Genomic DNA, 18,560 nt, shown 5'->3' on the forward strand with positions numbered 1-18,560 from the left:
GAGGGAGGTCAACAGTGATCACTGACTGTTTTAGGAGCTTTTTAACATCAAATAGAAGAAAATACATAACATTAAACATGTTAACAACACAAAAGCCATATTAAACGCAGACTACTTTAGGCCCGGAAGTAGGATTCGTCGTGTCATCACTTAACAATCAGATGCCGACTCATTTAGATGTTTTCTAGCAACATATAATCTGGCCTCCGTGTTCATGAGTGGAACCAGTGATTTGTTGTAACGACAGACGTAAATTGACTAAGCAGGCTGTCATGAGAGCGAGCAACCTCCATAAATGCAACAAGTCAAGGAATAAGCTTTGTTTTGTATCACATCTAACATAGCAACTATTGAACAATCTGTACATGTTGTCACATTCAGTCTGACTCTTTTTAAGTCAACATATTTCCCAAAATGATAATTTTGCAATCCATTTATGTAGCTTTTAGAGACTCATCCAGAGTCTGTTGGCTGTTCTTCCTGTAGCCATTGCATCCGACATCTGACAGTAAAAAGCTTTATGAATCAAAAAAAGGGAAGAAAAGGGTGACCAGATGTCCACATTGCATTACATCTAAGCCAAAAGTTTCTTCCCTCTTTCTTTTTTGTCTGCAGGCATCCACAGACAGATGTAGCATTGGCAAAATGTTTAAGCAGTCATATTTGTTCCTGTAAAATGTTTTAGTATTTATTTGATTTTAAATATTTCTCTTAAAACATCTGAGGAGTTGTGTTCAACACCTGTGAAGTGAACCAAGAGACCGATAATTAACAGTCAAACCCTAACATGAGGTTATAAGGTTAATAACTCTTGAAATACTGAAATCTGCTTTTATGAGATTGTTAGGCAGATAAAGTTGTGTGACTTTTGTGTGCATGCATGAGACAAAGATAACCTTTCTGTGCCACGGTGTGACACATTCTCAAGGTTACCAGCAGCTACCCTTGAAAGTGAGGGAAATGACTCAAGGTCTTCAAAGTAAAAGGGTAATCTGGACTTTGAGGAGCAACATGTCCAACCCCCACCCATGTCCCCCCGTCCCCAAACTGGGTCATGAGCGGCACAGAGCTAGAACTTAACCCTTCTAGCGCAGACTGTGAATGCCTGCTAATTTCTTCTTGTGCAAAAAACCAAAGAAATACCAAGAAACCAAAACACTGACAAAGAGATATCAGACAAGCCAAACGCCAGGCAGAAGTAACTGCAAAAATACACACGGACAACACACTAACTTCTTTTATCTCCAGCATGAAGTCAAACAGGAAAAACGCAGTTTGTTTGCAGCACGTTGCTTAAAATGAGCCAAAGTGCTCCGTTACATATGTATGGCAGTCAGATGTTCTCCCTGCTGGCTGAGGTAGAGATTCATGCGGCCCTCATAAATTTGCACTAATTTAAAAAAATCCTGTGTTTAATTGATAAGTAAGACGTGATGTTAGGGTTCCTGAAAAAGAAAGTATGGAAGAAGATAATAAAACAGTAGAGACGATAAAAGATTCACTACAGAATTCACTGCTACTTGTGATGCATTTTTTTCTTAAACTGCATAGTTTGCACATCTCTGTGTTTCTCATTTCCTGGACGCTAACCTTAACTTTTACATGCTTCACCTCATCCCTAATGATACACACACTCACACGAGCAGCATTAATAGCTCTTCTCAAGCATCCCTGATCTCCTCACTCCCTGCACTCCACTCCAAATATAGCTGCTTCTAACTTGTCCTCCACACAGTTCCAAATGCTGCATAAAATAATAACTGAAGGAAATTTACACTTAATAAAAATACTCTCAATTTCAAGGTGTTATGGTCTACTTGGACAAAGGGACTCCTTAAGGTAACTTGAACCATGGCACCCTAGGGCACAGGGGCAGCAAAACCATGCAATAGAAAGCAGATGTATACACACACATACACACATATAGATACATGCATGCACACACACTTCCACATAAACCATAAATCACAAACAGATGTTTAAATTTACACCATGTCGGGATCCTCAGCCTTTTCTCATATGGATAAAACGCACAGCTCTTTAAGGAAGTATGTTATAATTACGGGCTTGAGCAAAAATAGAAGAAAAAAAAAAGGAAAAAGAACCAACAAAAAACATTTAACTTCTTAACATCTTGGCATAATTTTTTTTCAACCAGTGTTAAATCTTTTTGAGTTACACTGAGAACAGAGGCGTTGAATCTGCACTGAACGGTGTCCTGGTGACTCAGCATAGCTGCCTGCATCTTGGACTCCAGCTGCAACATCTGGAGTCCAACACTGTGCTTTGGCCCATAAACCTGCGGGGAAATTGTAACACTAAAAGAAAGAATATGTCTCCAAAAGAAAGTTACATGTCTTATAAGAACAACCAGGAGTTTTTGCCACATCATAATTCATCTGAAGTCTTTGAGTTGGTTATTTTTTTCACATTGCTAATAAATCACATCTTTCAAATAGGCCTATATTTGATTTAGTGGAATTAATGCGGTATGTGTGCTTTTGATATGTGAGGAAAGAGAGCCCTCTAGTGTAAGTGATAGGAAATTTAAGGATGTGTTCAGGAAGCTGTTGAAGACAATCCAAGAGAAAGGTGAGAAAGAGGAAAGCAGAATCACAACTTCCAGCTCAAACTATGCTCTGGTCAGCTGATAACACTTTTAAAATAAACATGTAAAGCAGACAGTGTTAAACAATTGCACAACCTAGGTTAAAAAACATTACGAGTTTAGAATGAAGAAAGTGAAAACGTTCAAAAAACATCAGTCACAGTGTTGTATTGTACATTCAGTCCCCTTGAGACTTACGCAGACATGGTAACGTACATTTACTCACAAACAGGACGGTAGCTGGCAGGGACAAAAGACAATGACTCATTAATGAGGAAATTGAACAAGAGACTCCCAGTGAGTCACACTTCTACGATGACATTATACCTTTTGTCAGTGGTTTCATAAATAATCGTGTAATGATCCTACTGTAAACAACAGACAACTGTTGATCTGACTGTCTCATTGCATCACATCATAAAAAACTGTGATACAGTCTGAATAATAGTGATAGTAACAATAATAATAATCTAGGATTATGATGAATAATGTGTGACATTATTTGTATCTAGTTTAAGAGCACTTCATTAAGCAAGGTGAAATTTCAAAACACTTACTATTTAATCTTATTAAAGCCATTGTCAGTACTTAAAAATACTCACATGAATCCTTAAAATATAATGAGTGTAAATGGAAATGTGAGCATTTCTACTCTTCTAAAAGAAAGGAGATTTAAAAAATATGCTGAACTTGTGTTTTTTTGGGGTTTTTTTTTTTTTGGGGGGGGGGGGGATGTTTGCACTGTGAAGGCAGGAAGTGGACCCCAGTGTAGGACTTAGAAGATAAGACTTCGAACTCAGCTTTACTTTACAGCAAAACTCTAGGAGAAAAACACAGGGAGCACGGTGCAAGGAAACACATACCATGTGGAGAAGACACAACAACAAACAGACAGGACTCAGACAATAAATACACACCAGGTAATTAGGAAGATGGGAAACACCAGGGAACACCGCTGGAACTCATTGGGGAAGCAAGACAAGGGAAGCAAAATTACACACATGGCACAAGAGACGGGAGACTAACAAAATAAAACAGGAAATAAATAAACACAGATTCACAGATTCAAAGACTTGACAAGAAGGCACGGGGGACGCTGGAGAAGCATGAAAACTGAAACAAGAGATAGAATACAAACGCAAACACAAAGACACAGAGGAAATGAAAAAATGAAACAGCAAGGGAGACATAGCTGAACGGGGAGACAAAACTGCTTCGACACAGGAAAACAGAAGGACCAGATAGGGCAATATGGGAAGACAAAAGACAAATGCTGATGTCATTGGGACACCAAGGAACACAGAAGGGAACTAACTAGAACCAACCTGCATGTCAAAAGTAACAAAAATGACAAGAACAGAAATCCGAGGAATATACTGAGTCCATAAAGAGCTGCAAACAAGATTTTTAAACTTTAAAACACAGTGAATAAAATTAAAGCCACCACTCAATAGTAAATAAATATCAACATTAACAGGGACAAATAGTGAAACACTAATGACTAGCTAAATATAAAAACAAATTAAAGGCAATAAAGAATAAAGGTGAATATAGGTAGGTGAACATCTGTAATCCACAAAATGTGATCGAAACATTAACAGCAGAAAACTTAGAACCCAGGGTTTTATAATAACGCATTCAAAATCACCTCCTTGTGCACCATTTTCAGCAGGGTTTCTCCTCTGAGGTGTGTCAAAATGTAATCCTTCATCTTGAGTGGAAGTCGTAAGGAGGCAAAACTGATCGTGCTTGTGTGGCTGTGGTCTTTTCAGAGCAGCTGCGTGGCAAACACTTCCGATCATAGATAGTTTCTGCTGAGTGCAGAGTGAACGTGGACGGTCGTATTCCTACCTAGCGTCGTTTCCACTGGTCTTGTCGCTAATTGTAATTTATACTTAATAAAAGCTTACAATGGTGTGACCGGAATGAACACTTAAAATCTGTTACACTTGTCCACACAGTCAAAATAAAGTTTGGATGAGGTGTTTTTGGTTAAAGAACATGTTCTTGTAATTCTCCATGGTTAAAGTGAAATGATCCATCCCCTCTAATACATTTTGAAGCCCACATGAAGGATTGTGATTCTCCCTGGTTTATCCTAGAGGGAGCTCTTTGCATGATGTGATCAGGAGATCATTTTGCCTGCTTCTTCCCCACTGCCTCTTCTTTCTCAGCACAGCAGTAATATATTGCTGGAAAGGAATGTGGGATCGTTTTCTTCTCTTTTGGTCAGCTGTTTTCAAGAAGCTCTTTCCTTCAAACACACACACACACACACACATTTACACACACACACGCGCATAGGCACACACAGAATGGTCTCTTTGGCTCCCCAGGTACTTTGTAGCTTAATTGCCTCTAGACCGATCACATACTGTACCCCCACCACCACACACACACACACGCACACACACACAAACACTCTCTTTCGAGGAACAATAACATATACAATTTGCATGCTGATCAATTCAAATCCAGTTTCCTCTCATTTCCCCCCTCTTTGTGCTTCTTTAGCGTACCTTCTCAGATCTTTTTGTGCGTCTCTGCAGGCAAACACGTTTCCACTAAATGTACCATTGTTACTGCGGACTAATACAAGAGGAATGGAAGAAGTGAGTGTGGGAAGTTTATGAAGGAGGTCTGGTAGCGTTTGAAGCAGAGGAATGTGTCAGACGGGGCATATGCCGCCGGTAGCCTGAAAACATATACACATGCACACATCCCGACACACACTCATTCAAAGATCCCAAGGGTTTCATCACTGAGGATTTAGGACAACCCGTCTCCGTTTGTATCTCCTAAACAAACAGGTAAGTTTGTGGTTAGTTTCTAGTTTACCCCATTTCCTCTTTCTGCATTGAAGGCAAAACTGGAAATGATGAAAATCAGACTGTGTGTTTGTTTAGTTACAGTAAATCTCTTGGCAATGCTGCACTGTAAGACTCTAAGGGTGGAATGCAAATGCAACATTGCAACCATGCAGATCAAGTCAAACTTCCTGATGTTGCAAACATTTCTTACAAATTGCTATCTTATACGGTAACTTGATGTGTAATTGCGCATGCATGTGTAGGTGTGTCTGCATATGTGTGTGTGTGTGTGTTTGTCCTCTTGTGCACTTTATATGAAGGTAGGAAAATTTGTTCTTCTGTCTCAGATTTAATCAGTTTAAATTCGAAGAAATGTGCAAGCAAAAGCAACAATCTGCACACGTGGTGACTGAAAACCGTGTCACATACTTTTTCATTCATTTTATTCTATTTTAGTTTATTTCATCCTGCAAGAAAAATATTCACACAGACGATTTCAAACAGAAATTTATGTTTAACTTTTGAAGCTTCAGTTGGATAAAAGTAATTCATTTTCACATTGAACATTACTAAACAGTAATCAGAGATTGAAGTGAAGCACATGCTTCACTTGAGTACAAGTACAGATGCATGCATTAAAAAATAATTTTACTCCAGCAGAAGCACTGATTGAGCTTCTTTACTCAAGTAAAATTGAAAAAGTACTGGCTTTGAAATATAATCAAAGTACATGAAAATAGTTGAGGTTGACGATATTTCTGCCAGCTAATTTTTGCGAAGGAAACTGAAGCTCCTGCTGTATAAGGATAATAATAAAATTATATTATTAAATAGGAATTTAAACTTTATTTCAACCTAACTTTTAATTCTAATGAATGTGCTTAAACACTAGCTCTGTTTGCTCTTGCCTTCATTGTAGATGGGTGACTTTGCTTTCATGTGTAAACAGAAAAATGAGTAAAGTCAAGAGTTAAAGTGGGATTCAGTGGGTGTGGGAACCCTAAGCTAAGTTGCAGTGGTGGAACCTGAGAAAACAATCATTTAGAAACAAATCACAATAATTCATGTTGTGATCTCCAGTAGAATTTCTTTGTGTGCAGACTGTGATTAGCTTAGTGTTGCTGCTACTTTTGTGGATTTACACAACCGAGTTCATCAAGATATCAGCAGATGTTTCACAAACTATTGAGGCTGATTTCCAACCCTAGATGCTACAAAACTGATGTAAAGGTGAAAATTAGTGAGTTAATTTCATCAGTTCAATTTACTGTTTACTACCCTTGTTATACCTTAACACTGACCATGAACACCATGGCTGCTCTGCAACACAATGCATCACTAACCAGCGTAGCCTGCACTAAACTGCCCAGTGTGTTCATGCAACTTTTAAATAACACAAAATATAGATCAAATTTGCTGATGTTTGTTGAGTTGATAGAAAAATTACGTTTCAAAATAACTGCCATGTTACTCCATTTATGCTCCTTGATCTTAAGTGAGGCTCATGATACTGAGGTACTGTGATCACAGCATATAAATATCAACACCAGATATGCTGTCTAGATCATTCCGACCCACATTATCCCCCGAATACAGTGCTGTAAAAGATGCATAAATTATGTTGTTTTTTTGTTTTTGTTTTTTCCCCCCATTTCTTCATATGCAATAAGCACCCGTGAAGGATACCAACAGTAGAGATATTTCTGTTACAAACGAAATAAAAGTAAAAAGGTGTCAGAAAAACAAATATTCCAGTAAAACACAGATACCTAAATTCTTAAGTACGTGAACAAGTATTGGTATTTCATTCATTCCATGTCCAAGTCTTTTTAAAGAAACACTCAGGAGGTTTACACTCACACACTTCTATTAATTTGGTGAATTTAAGAGAGACAGATAGAACAAGATTAAACATGAACTGTCACACCAGTGGCTCCTTGAGGCTCTTCATAAAAACAGTGCAGTTTAGGAAGTAACGTTCACATCACATCCCGATTTGACCTTGCAATAGTTGGAGAACTTCCAAAAATCTCAAGAGCTACATGTCAGACTTAGTATGTGAAATGCTAAAGTTCATGACTGCAAAATTAAAAAACAAAAAAAACACTGAACAAGGTTTCTTTGGAAGGGATTTATGCAACAATGTCATTTTGGCAGACAGCACCAACGTGTAGATGTTTAGCCATAAAGTCCACCACTGCATTCAGCAAAAACCAGACACAAAATATCAGCACAAACACCTCATGAAGGGTTTATGATGTGGACTTGTTTTGCAACCACAGGGATTGGGCACCTAGCAAACATGAGACCATCTGTCCGACAGCTAAGGCCTGGCCCAAATTGGGTCATTTAACAGGATGATGATCCAAAGCACACCAGCAAATCTACAACAGAACACCCAAAATAGAAAAGAACCAAAGTGTTGCAATGGTGCAGTAAAAGTCCAGACCTCAGCTTGAAATGCTGCGGCAGGACCTCACAAGAGCTCCGCATAAATTAATGCATGCAAATCTTAGTGAACTGAAGCAACACTGTAAACAACACTGTGAGAGACTCATGAGGTCATACAGAAAATGCTACTGATTCATGGAGTGTGCTCAGTTTTTCAGATTACTGCATAGAGTCCTTTGAAAACTTTCTTTTTCACATGATTGTGAAAAAAAAAAGATGCTTTGGAGCTTATATAGTTGAAGCTCCTCCTCCTATAATCTATGATGGAGCTCTTATGCCTGGCAGACCATTCAAAATTAACACTTACAGATTTGGCTTATGGACATATTGTTCCTTTCTAAGCAGTCGTACAGATCATGACTTGTAAAACTACTTGTCAAATCTATGATGGTGTTCAGGTTTTTCTTAATGTTTCATTTACAGCATCACACATCCCCCCAGCCATGTCCATGGCTCTTTTGTGCTCTGGCCTCCTGTTTCTGTTGAGTGGTTTTCAGTCTGCTTCAGGCACATTTGTAGCTGATATGGACTATGGAGGCGTTCCTCTGTGGATTAACCGCCTGCTAGGTGAGCCCAGTGTGCTGAGTCTGCAGGGGCGAATGGATCCAGCCTGGTTCCGGGCTAATAATCCGCAGCTCTGCCCTGAAGAGTGTGACTGCCCCATCCAGTGGCCCACAGCACTCTATTGTGACCAGAGAGCTTTAGCACACATCCCTGACAGCCTGCCGGACAGAACTCAATACCTGTTTCTACAGGTAGGACAAACACTGTGTGCATGTGTTATCTTAAAGTGGTCTAGTGGAAACCAACTGAGGTTTCTCCTCAGTTTCCACTACAATATATTCTATGCTTTTCATCAGTATTAAATGACAAAATTCCTCAGGTAGTGAATTGCATTCTTATCAGGGCAACAACATCTCAACCCTGTCCTCTTCCGTGCTGGCCAACGTTACTGGGCTTCGATGGCTCATTCTGGACAACAACCAACTGGAGAGCGACAACCTGACGCAGGACTCTTTGCAGAGCCAGACCCAGCTGTGGTACTTCTTTGCTAACCACAACCACCTGAGTTCAGTGCCCAGCGCTTTACCAGCTGGACTCAAACAGCTGCGACTGGCCTACAACCAAATCAGCAGCATCAACCCAGAAGCTTTCCAGAACTTGCATAGCCTAACACTGCTGCTGCTGCAGGGAAACAGACTGAATACCATCACAGAGGGAGACCTCAGAGGTAGCGTAATGTGTCATTTCCTTTTGTTTGTTCATGCACACTTTACTTTAAACACGTATGGCTGGAAAATAAGAGAGAGCTCAGCCTGATACTGCTGACAAAAAAACAAACAGAAAAACAACTCGGTAATTAAAAGAAATTGTATTGTACCTAAACACTGCCAGGAAAGATAAGAATATTTTTACGTGTTCATCTCACTAGGAAATGTTTTGTCCTAAAATCTATTTTAGCATCGGTGTTATGTTTTGCATGTTTGTGTGTGTGTGCATCACTTCTGTCATGCAGGTCTGGTCAGTCTGAACCTGTTGGACCTCAGCGGGAATTCATTTTCAACCATTCCCAGGCACTTACCTTCCTCCGTTGAGCAGCTCTATCTGTCAAACAACTCTCTCACTGGACTGGATGTGGACAGTTTTGAGGGATTTCTCAACCTTAAGTATCTACGCCTAAGTCACTGTGGCCTGCAGAACCGTGAGGTCCACTCGCAGGTCTTTAACCACTCCAGCTTGGTGGAGCTGGACCTTTCATATAACAAACTCACTGCTATTCCCACAGTCCCCACCACCCTCCAGTACCTCTACCTGGAGGCCAATAAAATACAAGGTGAGGACTATACGTTCAGCAAAGCATGCACAGACATTGTAGAGGTGTTACTGACTTCACGTCTCCTAATATTTCATACATGTTACCATTCAACAACACAAAGCCCTGCTGTAATAGAGAAGAAATGTGGAAAGCTTTCACAGCCCATCCCGTTTAAAAATGGGCGGCTCTCCTTGCTGTATGCAGACATGGGAGGGGCTGGGTTTGGATGGTGAGGCAAGTATGAAGGCAGAGGGACAGAAGGCGAGACAAGGAAAGAAAAGGAGAGAAAGGAGGGTGGAGGTAAGAATAGACGAGGGGATATTAATTGGTTAGACGTGTGGAAAGTGGAGCTAGTGAAAAACAAGTGAAGGGAGTGCTATGGCAACATCTGTGATGGATTCGAAGGTAAGAGTGCCAGATGAGCCAGAAGCACATGCTGTTCCCCTCTTCAGTCTCCGCTTTCCTCTCTCTCCGTCTGCTCCCCATCAGTTTGATTTTTTTGACTTTTCAGCCAAAACCTGACTCACATGACCATTTAGCGGCAGAGAACTGGCACGCAGTTTTGGTTTAGCCGTTCAAGTTTGCTCTCATTTCTGAATGTGTGATGCAGCAGACAGTGGGGCTGTGTACCAGCGAGACAGACAGACAGCAAAATACTTCCACAATAACATACACCTCATCGTCTAGCAAGCAGCCTGACTGCTACTGCAGTCTTTGGCTGCCAAAGCGCACGCTCTGGCCTGAAAGACTTTTTACTACTGAAATGGCTCAGAGAAATATGAAGAGGGTGTTGTGGTTTCCTCTGTCTACATCTTTACTGCAGCACCTGTAAGATGGTAAATGCAGACTCTATGGGAAGAGGACGGATTTCTGCAGATTGCACAGTTCAACTTTGATCTCTGAACGTGACAAACACGTGGCACATGATGTGAAACTAGAGCTCTCCAGACTGGCTTGGTACCTATAATGTCTTGGCAAGACAGCATTAATCACATGGTTGTGACTCTGGTGAATAGAGATTATGAAAATAAAAATACCTTTCTGTCTGTTCACCACAGAGTTCAATGTGACCAGTTTCTGCAGAGAGGTGGGACCTCAGTCTTACTCCAAGATGAAGTTTCTACGATTGGATGGAAACAAAATATCCTACCATCAGCTGCCTCCTGACTGGGTGTTCTGCCTGCGAGTGCTTCAACGCATTTACGTCTGACTCTACTTTTTGAACACAAAACCAACACAGGGGTGCTCTATGTAACTGTCAACCCATCAAACCTCCAACCACGACTCAGCATTTCAATATCCATAATGTGAACTCTAACAGCCCAGCTTTAAAGCTTAAAACCAGAGAAGAGTCTGATTATGTGTTCAAATATGTAGATACGCAGCCAGGTGGTGGTGGTTAGAGGAAAACTGAGCTTCAAAAGATAGCAAAGCTTGAACTTAACCCTAAACCAGTGTTATTTATTGGTAATGACAGAGGTTCTGATCAAACCCTTTCTTATACTGCCACTGCAGCCTCGTGGCTTTCTCTCTTTTCCAAGTTCTGAATCATCAGGTTTTAAACATCTGTTTGTTATTAGTGAAGAGGAACAGTGACAACCCATCTCATTTTTGAGTTTACTGAACGATGTGCTCTGGTTAAACTGAGCTGCCCTTGGGCAAAGGAAGCACGTATGAATGGCAAAATTCAGTAGCTTTCCCAGGAGCGGATCTGACTCAGCTAGCTGCACCCTGTTTAACAGCCACACCACACCATGTGGAGCTGGGTGGAAAATGAACATGAAGCATGCTTTGACTTTGTAAACCTCTTTATTGTTAGATTCTTTAAATCTCAAGTCAACAACTGATTTCCATGATAAATAAAATAAAAAAATATATACATATACATATACATCACATGCGTACCTGTCTTTTTTTCAAATATACAAGCAAAAAATAAAAACTCAGTATGTATAAAATTTGTGATTTAATTTTTATGCAGCTACATCATGTCAGCAATGTAATAACTACAAACTGTCTATTTAAACTTTTCAATCTCCCCACAGTGATGTCAGACCTAATAAAGCCTAATGAGGAAAACACAGAATACAAATGCAGTGAAGACCACAGTCCTTGGGCTGTTTCTCGATACCTCGAAAGTACTTATTGCAATTAGACTGCCACTTGTGCACAACATTTCTGCACTCTGTTGTCATTTCCCTGTTTATTATGCGTCTAATCAGCTGATCAGAGCTGGTGGTGGTGAATAACCTTGACTGGCATAGATTTCAGTGAGGCGAAAGAAAAGATGTAAAGATGCCGATAGGTGTAAAACTAGTGTCTCGAGGCAGCTGGTGTTCTATTTGCACTGACAAAGTGGGTGCAATAATACTTTTCATTTTCTAGTTCTGTCACAGACTGCAGTGAATACTGAGAACTGTGTGGGAGTTACATTTGTAAAGATAAACACAAGGCCATCGACTCAAATCAGCACTGAATGTATGTATAATTGCGATTTTGGTATTTCCCCAGTGAATTATATACTGCTGACTATTATCAAATATTAATACAACTATTACTAATAATCTAAGATAAAGGAAAAGTATTTTCTAATAAGAGTCAGGTAGAACTCTCATAATCGTAATTTCCCTCATTTTCCAATCATTGTGACACAGATCATTTCTGAGATAGGTGCGTCATCAGTTTAAGAAAATTCAATTTAATTCAGTAAAATAAGCGGGAAAGATTCGCTTAGCATAAGCAAAGATTTGAAAACCTGAACTAGATTTGACCAAAAAACAAAAACAGCACACGACATGATTTCTTTAAGCGAATAAAATGAACATTTAATCATTATTAAAGTTTATAATACTTAAATACAGATACTCAGAACTTTAAAAACAGTACTTGGGTTTTTCTTTTTCTCACTAAATCCACTACCATATTTTCCCAGTGATGCAATTTCTTCCAAACGCTGCATGTTTTTGATGGTCTGAACATACTTGTCCAATGTCTGGACCCACTTTTACCAGAGTCAGGAGTCACTCACACAGACTTCCTTTGAGGGATGAGCATCAACCATAAAAGAGTGTACAAATTTGTTCCAGTGACAACCAGCCGGCAGTCTGCTGGCTACGTATGAAGTCATGGTGGAAGGAGACAAAGTGAAGCAAAAAGCTTGCTGGTTCGGTGTTGCTGTTGAGGGACTGTAAACACAATACAAAACCACATCATGCTGTCTTAAAGTAACAGTTTAACATTTTCAGAAACGTGCTTGATCACCTCCTTATTTTGAGTAACAGTCTTTTCAGAGCTGTGCTAATAGTCTCCACTTGTTTCCCTTGTTTTTGCTTCGTAGTTCATCAACATATTTAAAGGGACATCAGTCATCTCATCGTTCTGTTATAAAAAATCAAAGCTTTATTTCCCCAAATTTCCACATATATACTGTTAACATAGGAGGAGGCCAAATAATCTTATCTTCTGTGAAACTTTAAAGATGTCAGCAGTTCTACAATCAGCAGAAAATATATTGATCTTTTTACCTCTTTTTGTTGTCACAAAAGTTGGGTTTAAACATGTAGGACTTGCTATGGCCATACCTGACCCATCCATCTAGCCCAATCTCCTCCCTGTGTAAACATGGTGGCTCTGTGATAAGATAACCTTAGATTCACCTTTGGAAATAAAGCATTATAATTATAATATGAATAATACAGTTCACTGTATTTACAGGTCTTAACTTGAAAGGCAGTCAGAGAGAGCACACCATCACTGAACCCAATAATCGACTGTTTTCTGACATATTCCTTCATACCGCAAAAATGGTGGGTGATATAAAGAGTTTTTAAGATGTGGTTCTGAGTCTGTGTATCAAAGCTGATTTTGATAGAGATCTTGGTGACGTATCACCTAACTTCATATCTGGCAGCTATGATTAGCTATGACGAATTTGCTAATGTGCTAATAATAAAGAGTGGAAAATCAGTGTATTGTTAAATATCTTTTTTATGCAATCACTGTGCGTGATTAGAGTGCCTAATGCACTGACAACAGGAATTAAAGGCTTCCTCTTTTGCCCACGCTCCACCTCTCCCTTAACTTCTTGCTTGTAACCTGACAAAATGGTATTGTACATACTGCAACCTCCTTGGCAGATGTAATAACATGGTTGCACTAATGACCTATGGAGAGCGACTGCAGTAATAATCTTTACTTTTTTTAGCTTATTTTTTCTGTAAATCACTCGCCCTCCCACACTTAAACCAGACCTCTAATGTATTCCTCATTTTCCGAACCATGAAGCATGATGATCATAAATAAGCCACGTATTTATTGGAAGAAACTGCAATTTAAGGGGAACCACATTTAAAATATGGTGCATATTTTGTTAGAGTGAGCCATTAATAGTGTCTCTAAACCAACACCTGCACCTTCTTAGATGCAGGTGTTGGTTTGTGAGATTGCCAGATACAGAAGAGCTCACTGTGGAGCCAGATGACACGAGTTAACGCCCTAAAGGCTGCTTGAAACACCACTGAGAGAAGAATCAGCGACTGAAGGTGCTGTTGTTGGTGCACTGACTGCAAGTCACTGACGTGGCAAATGTCCTTCACTGCAAAATAATGTGTAATTTTTGCCTTTTCTACTTCCAGACTCACAGATTTGCTCAAAAGATGACCTAAACAAAGTGGAAAGATTGCAAAATGGATCTGGAAAAATACAAAAGCAGCTCTGTGTATTCATTTTTTTCGGTTTCATGTTTGAATAAGTATTAAATTTTGTAAAGAGACTGAAAGCTCATGTTTGTTTAGACTTTATTCATAGTCAGGAGTATTATCTTTACAGCAGAACAAAACTCTGGCTGGTGAAATCGTTAAGGCTCTCACCATTCCTCTCCTCTGAACTAAACTGTGCCTTGGAAACCACCAGTCAAAACAATCTGCTATGAAGTTCCCTGTGGTGTCATAACAGCAACATAAAGAACTGCAGAGCTCAGGACGCTTCACATATCACATCCCCCTGCCCGCAAAACTGTCCCGTCAGGTGTTGGAAAAACTCGCCTCTTTGAATCGCCGATTTAATTCACTGCCGTCAATGATCTGTTTTACCATCGCAAATATTTCTGGATGGTTCCCAGCTGCTTCCTGATCTGTTCTCCTTCTTGATTTTGAGCTGCTAAGAAAAATATGTTAATGTAGGAACAGACTCCGAAGCCTTGGAGCAAGATTTCTCAAAGTGCTACAGAGTTTTATGACATTGTTTGTGTTGATTTTATAGTCACAGATTTTTCTGTATTAGTTCATTGTCACTGGCTCTAACCCATATTACACCACGTTCTCAGTGCCAAACAACAGAGAGACAGATGACAACTGAACACCGGAAATAGTTGAGAAATTAGCACCAAAAACGCACACTTCTCCCTCCCGTATTTGGCCGAGGAGAGTGAATATTGAACTTGAGTCATCGGACTCCACAGTCAAAAACTCAAATAAATGACAGCGTTGCATCAAGTGTGCAGGAAGTGTAATAACGGGGCTTTTTGCTAATGTGTGAACAATGTGGAAACTAATGTTATCTCTTATTGTTATTTGTTGTTGCGGTGAAACTGTGGGTAGAAATGGCAATGCATTAGCGCAGGATGTTGTCTTGCTTCTTCAGATAATATTTAAACACTTGCTGTGTTGTAGCTGACAGCTCAGACCACAGTTCATTGCACGCAATTGCTATTATGGTTAACTGAAACTAAACTAAAAATAAGATTAGATAGATAGATATGAAATACCATTTTAGCTAAATTTTGAAAATGCAAAACGCTTAAACTACTTAAACAAATCAATAAAAATGTCTCACTGATGAAGGTTTCATGGACGTCTCTTGCAAACAGAGTCATCTGCTTTTGAAAAAGTTCAGTGTTTTTATTGTAATACCTGTACTGAGTTTCAAAAATATTGCCTCTGGCATATGCCCTCCATACAATAATAAATAAAAAGACTAAAACTAATGCTGATAGTAATAAAAAAAATTAACTAAAACTAAACATTTTACAACAATAAAAATGAAAGTAAAAGAAGAAAATCCATTCTGGAATGTGAAACTAAACTGAATTTAAAAAAAAAGAAAGAAATAAAAATATAAACTAATTAGAAAGTACCTCTGTTGAAGTTATACTTTTTTTTGTCAAACTGATGAAAATGAGGTAAAAGCTCCTCCTGTGGCTGTGTCCACATCTACAAGAGAATGAGGAAAGAAGAGAAGCTATGGGTTATTTAAATGCCAGTTTAACATAGCTGACTAAGTTATAGTGCCATGCCACGGTGCATTCAGAAAGCAGCACATCAGTAAGGTTAAATACTCACTGGGCCATTAGTTCTGGCTTATGAATGACTTTCCAGTTCATCTGAAAGATCTTGGGGTAAGTTACAAATCCTGTCACATGTTCTTCTACTTGTTTCACAGCTCTTCCCTGTTTGTCTTGTCTTAACAGTGAGGGGATGCTTTGGAGAAGTGAATTAACCCCATATTTAATCGGAAAAAGCCAGAGATTGGTGGCAATGAATTAACCGGATTGTTGCCAAAATATCAGCATCTCTGTCTTTATTTATCTTCAAGGTAAAAGACTGGCTGACTTGTGTGTCCATAGCTGCGCTGCAGGTTGTGTGTGAAGTACTTGCAGGATAGTGAATTGGGTAATTGTGTCTCTGCCCACAATTCCCCCATAAAGCCACTTTTCCTTAAATCTGTATTAAACAGTTAAGGAAAAATTATGAATGTGCTCATGTGCCAGCCCCCTATAGTGACTAATAGAGTAATTATATATAAAGCTGATGGGAACCGCCCAGCTGTGTGAAGAGTCTGTTGCTAGGCACAGATGGTAGCTTGGAATCCAGTGCAGACTTGCATGGGTCTGGTGGTTTTGGCGAGATGACTGAGGAAGCCGTTAGTTACATTTACAGGCCTGTTTACAAGCAGGACTAAGACCTCCAGCCCTCTCATTACACACAGACACACACACATAAAACTGCACACAGATGCTGATTGTGCTGTCTTGTCCTTCCTTAAAGGGTCCCTCCTATTGCATGTAGCGCAGTAAGAATTTCTTCTGTTACTTATGGCAGCAATTACTTTTTACTGAGACACTTTCACAAATAGGAATGGCCATAAGCTTACAGTAATGAGCCTCAGCAAAATGGAGGGAAATGCATAATGTTCATAAAGTTTCTGTTAGTGAGCCTGGAAGCTTCAGCCAAAGAAATGAGTAATAGCACATTGCTCGAACAAATGCCAAATTTGCATTTTAGTCTCAGCGTATTTTATTTATTTATTTTGTTTTTAAGATGCTTCAGAAAAATGTGTGCTCTAATGGATTTATTGCATTTATACTGATCAGAGTCCTCAAAGTTGTCATATTACTGAAAGGTATTGTTTATAACTCGGGGTCCTGAGGTTTTCTCACAATCCCTACGCCTGTCTGAGACCCATGTTTGGGCAACTAGTAATGCAGTACAACTCAGATTAAACTTAGCAATTGTGGTTTTCCTGTTTATTTACCTAAATGATACTTTCATTATCGTCTTGACTAAACATTACGGGAGACAGTAGGTGGAATGGGGGTTGAGGTTGCTTTGTCTGAGTGGGTAAAGGTGTTAAATGTGAGGTTTAGGGTCCAGGTTGAATATGATATACGTGTGTTATGTGTGAGCAGAGTTTGAACTCTTATGGGAAGTGTATCAGACATTCCTCATTTAACCTACGCAGCCTCACATGTGAAACACGTGCAACGTACCCAACACAGTAAGGCCATGTGCAAACATGCAGATAGCTCTAGCACCGGTATCACGCTTACACTTCATAAACATTGGTGTCAAATGCAGACGTTAAGCATGTTCATGCCAGCCCACAAGTTCAAGCAGAGCAAGCGTCCAAGCAATGACAGCTGTGTCAAGCTTTAGATTTCTTAGCATGTTGAGACAGTGTGCATAATGTTAGTCAGTGTGAAGGCTACCGATGCACAATGTCAGGATCGGCTTTCACAGTGTTGTTGCTTTAACGCACGCCAGCTAGAAAGACATAAGCGACACTAACAGCAGCTTGATTAGCTGTCATTTCAGCCTGCTTAGAAACGCTCATTAGTCAGAATATGAGAAACCTGCTTCCATCTATCTCTGTCTCATAAGACAGGCAATTCTTAGTAAGCCTCCACAGTTTACAATCTAAACTGCACGTGTAGGAATGAAAAGCTCTTACTAGAAAGTAGAGTTTTAGTGCTTTAGAGGAAATAAAGTGCTATTAAAATACGCAGTATATGATAGACACTGACATTTAATTATTTGCTAGGTACTTTGTTTCTGTCAAAAAGTGCTGCGATCAATTATGGAGCACTGAAAAAAATTCACATAAAACCAAAACTAAGTGAAAAAGCAGAGATAAGACTGAATAACATGCTTGAACCGCAGCTATGGAACAGTGCTGCTTGTTTTTATGAAAGCTGTCACTGGTTTAGCTGAGGAATTTAAACACCCTCAGCTGTGAATTACACCTGATCAGACCCATGCGTCACAGGGCTAGTACTGTATAGCCACCCTGGCATCACCCACTGGTTTTGTGGAGAATCATTTTGAAACCTCCAATTCAGCAGATCAACCACTACCATCTATACTGTTTGTGTGTGTGTGTGTGTGTGTGTGTGTGTGTGTGTGTGTGTGTGTGTGTGTGTGTGTGTGCTTAAACTGTACACGGTAAATGGAATTGTTCTTATATAGAGCTTTTCTACTCCACATGAGCACTCAAAGCCTCAGGTCCTGCATACCTCCTTCACACATTTAAACATGCACTTTTTTCTATGCTCGATTACACGAGGACACTGCATGTTCACGCTGTAGCCACTTGTCAAGGC

The 18,560-nt window shown here is 39.6% G+C and overlaps 1 protein-coding gene across 4 annotated transcripts in view; it reads left to right on the forward strand.

Annotated features, from left to right (window-relative positions):
* LOC113022661 (lumican) overlaps positions 1-11,576 on the forward strand; it is a 38,687-nt gene extending 27,111 nt beyond the window's left edge. For 2 of the 4 annotated variants that reach the window (XM_026168286.1, XM_026168287.1), the window contains 3 exons: positions 8,293-8,624; positions 8,776-9,100; positions 9,386-10,734. In XM_026168286.1, coding sequence (XP_026024071.1) covers positions 8,293-8,624; positions 8,776-9,100; positions 9,386-9,918 — 1,190 coding nt within the window. In that variant the 3' untranslated portion in view covers positions 9,919-10,734. The other 2 variants (XM_026168289.1, XM_026168288.1) reach the window with 2 other exon arrangements.
* Positions 11,577-18,560: the final 6,984 nt, after the last annotated feature.

Source organism: Astatotilapia calliptera, chromosome 5 (genome assembly GCF_900246225.1).
Source record: "Astatotilapia calliptera chromosome 5, fAstCal1.2, whole genome shotgun sequence".
Lineage (NCBI taxonomy): Eukaryota > Metazoa > Chordata > Actinopteri > Cichliformes > Cichlidae > Astatotilapia > Astatotilapia calliptera.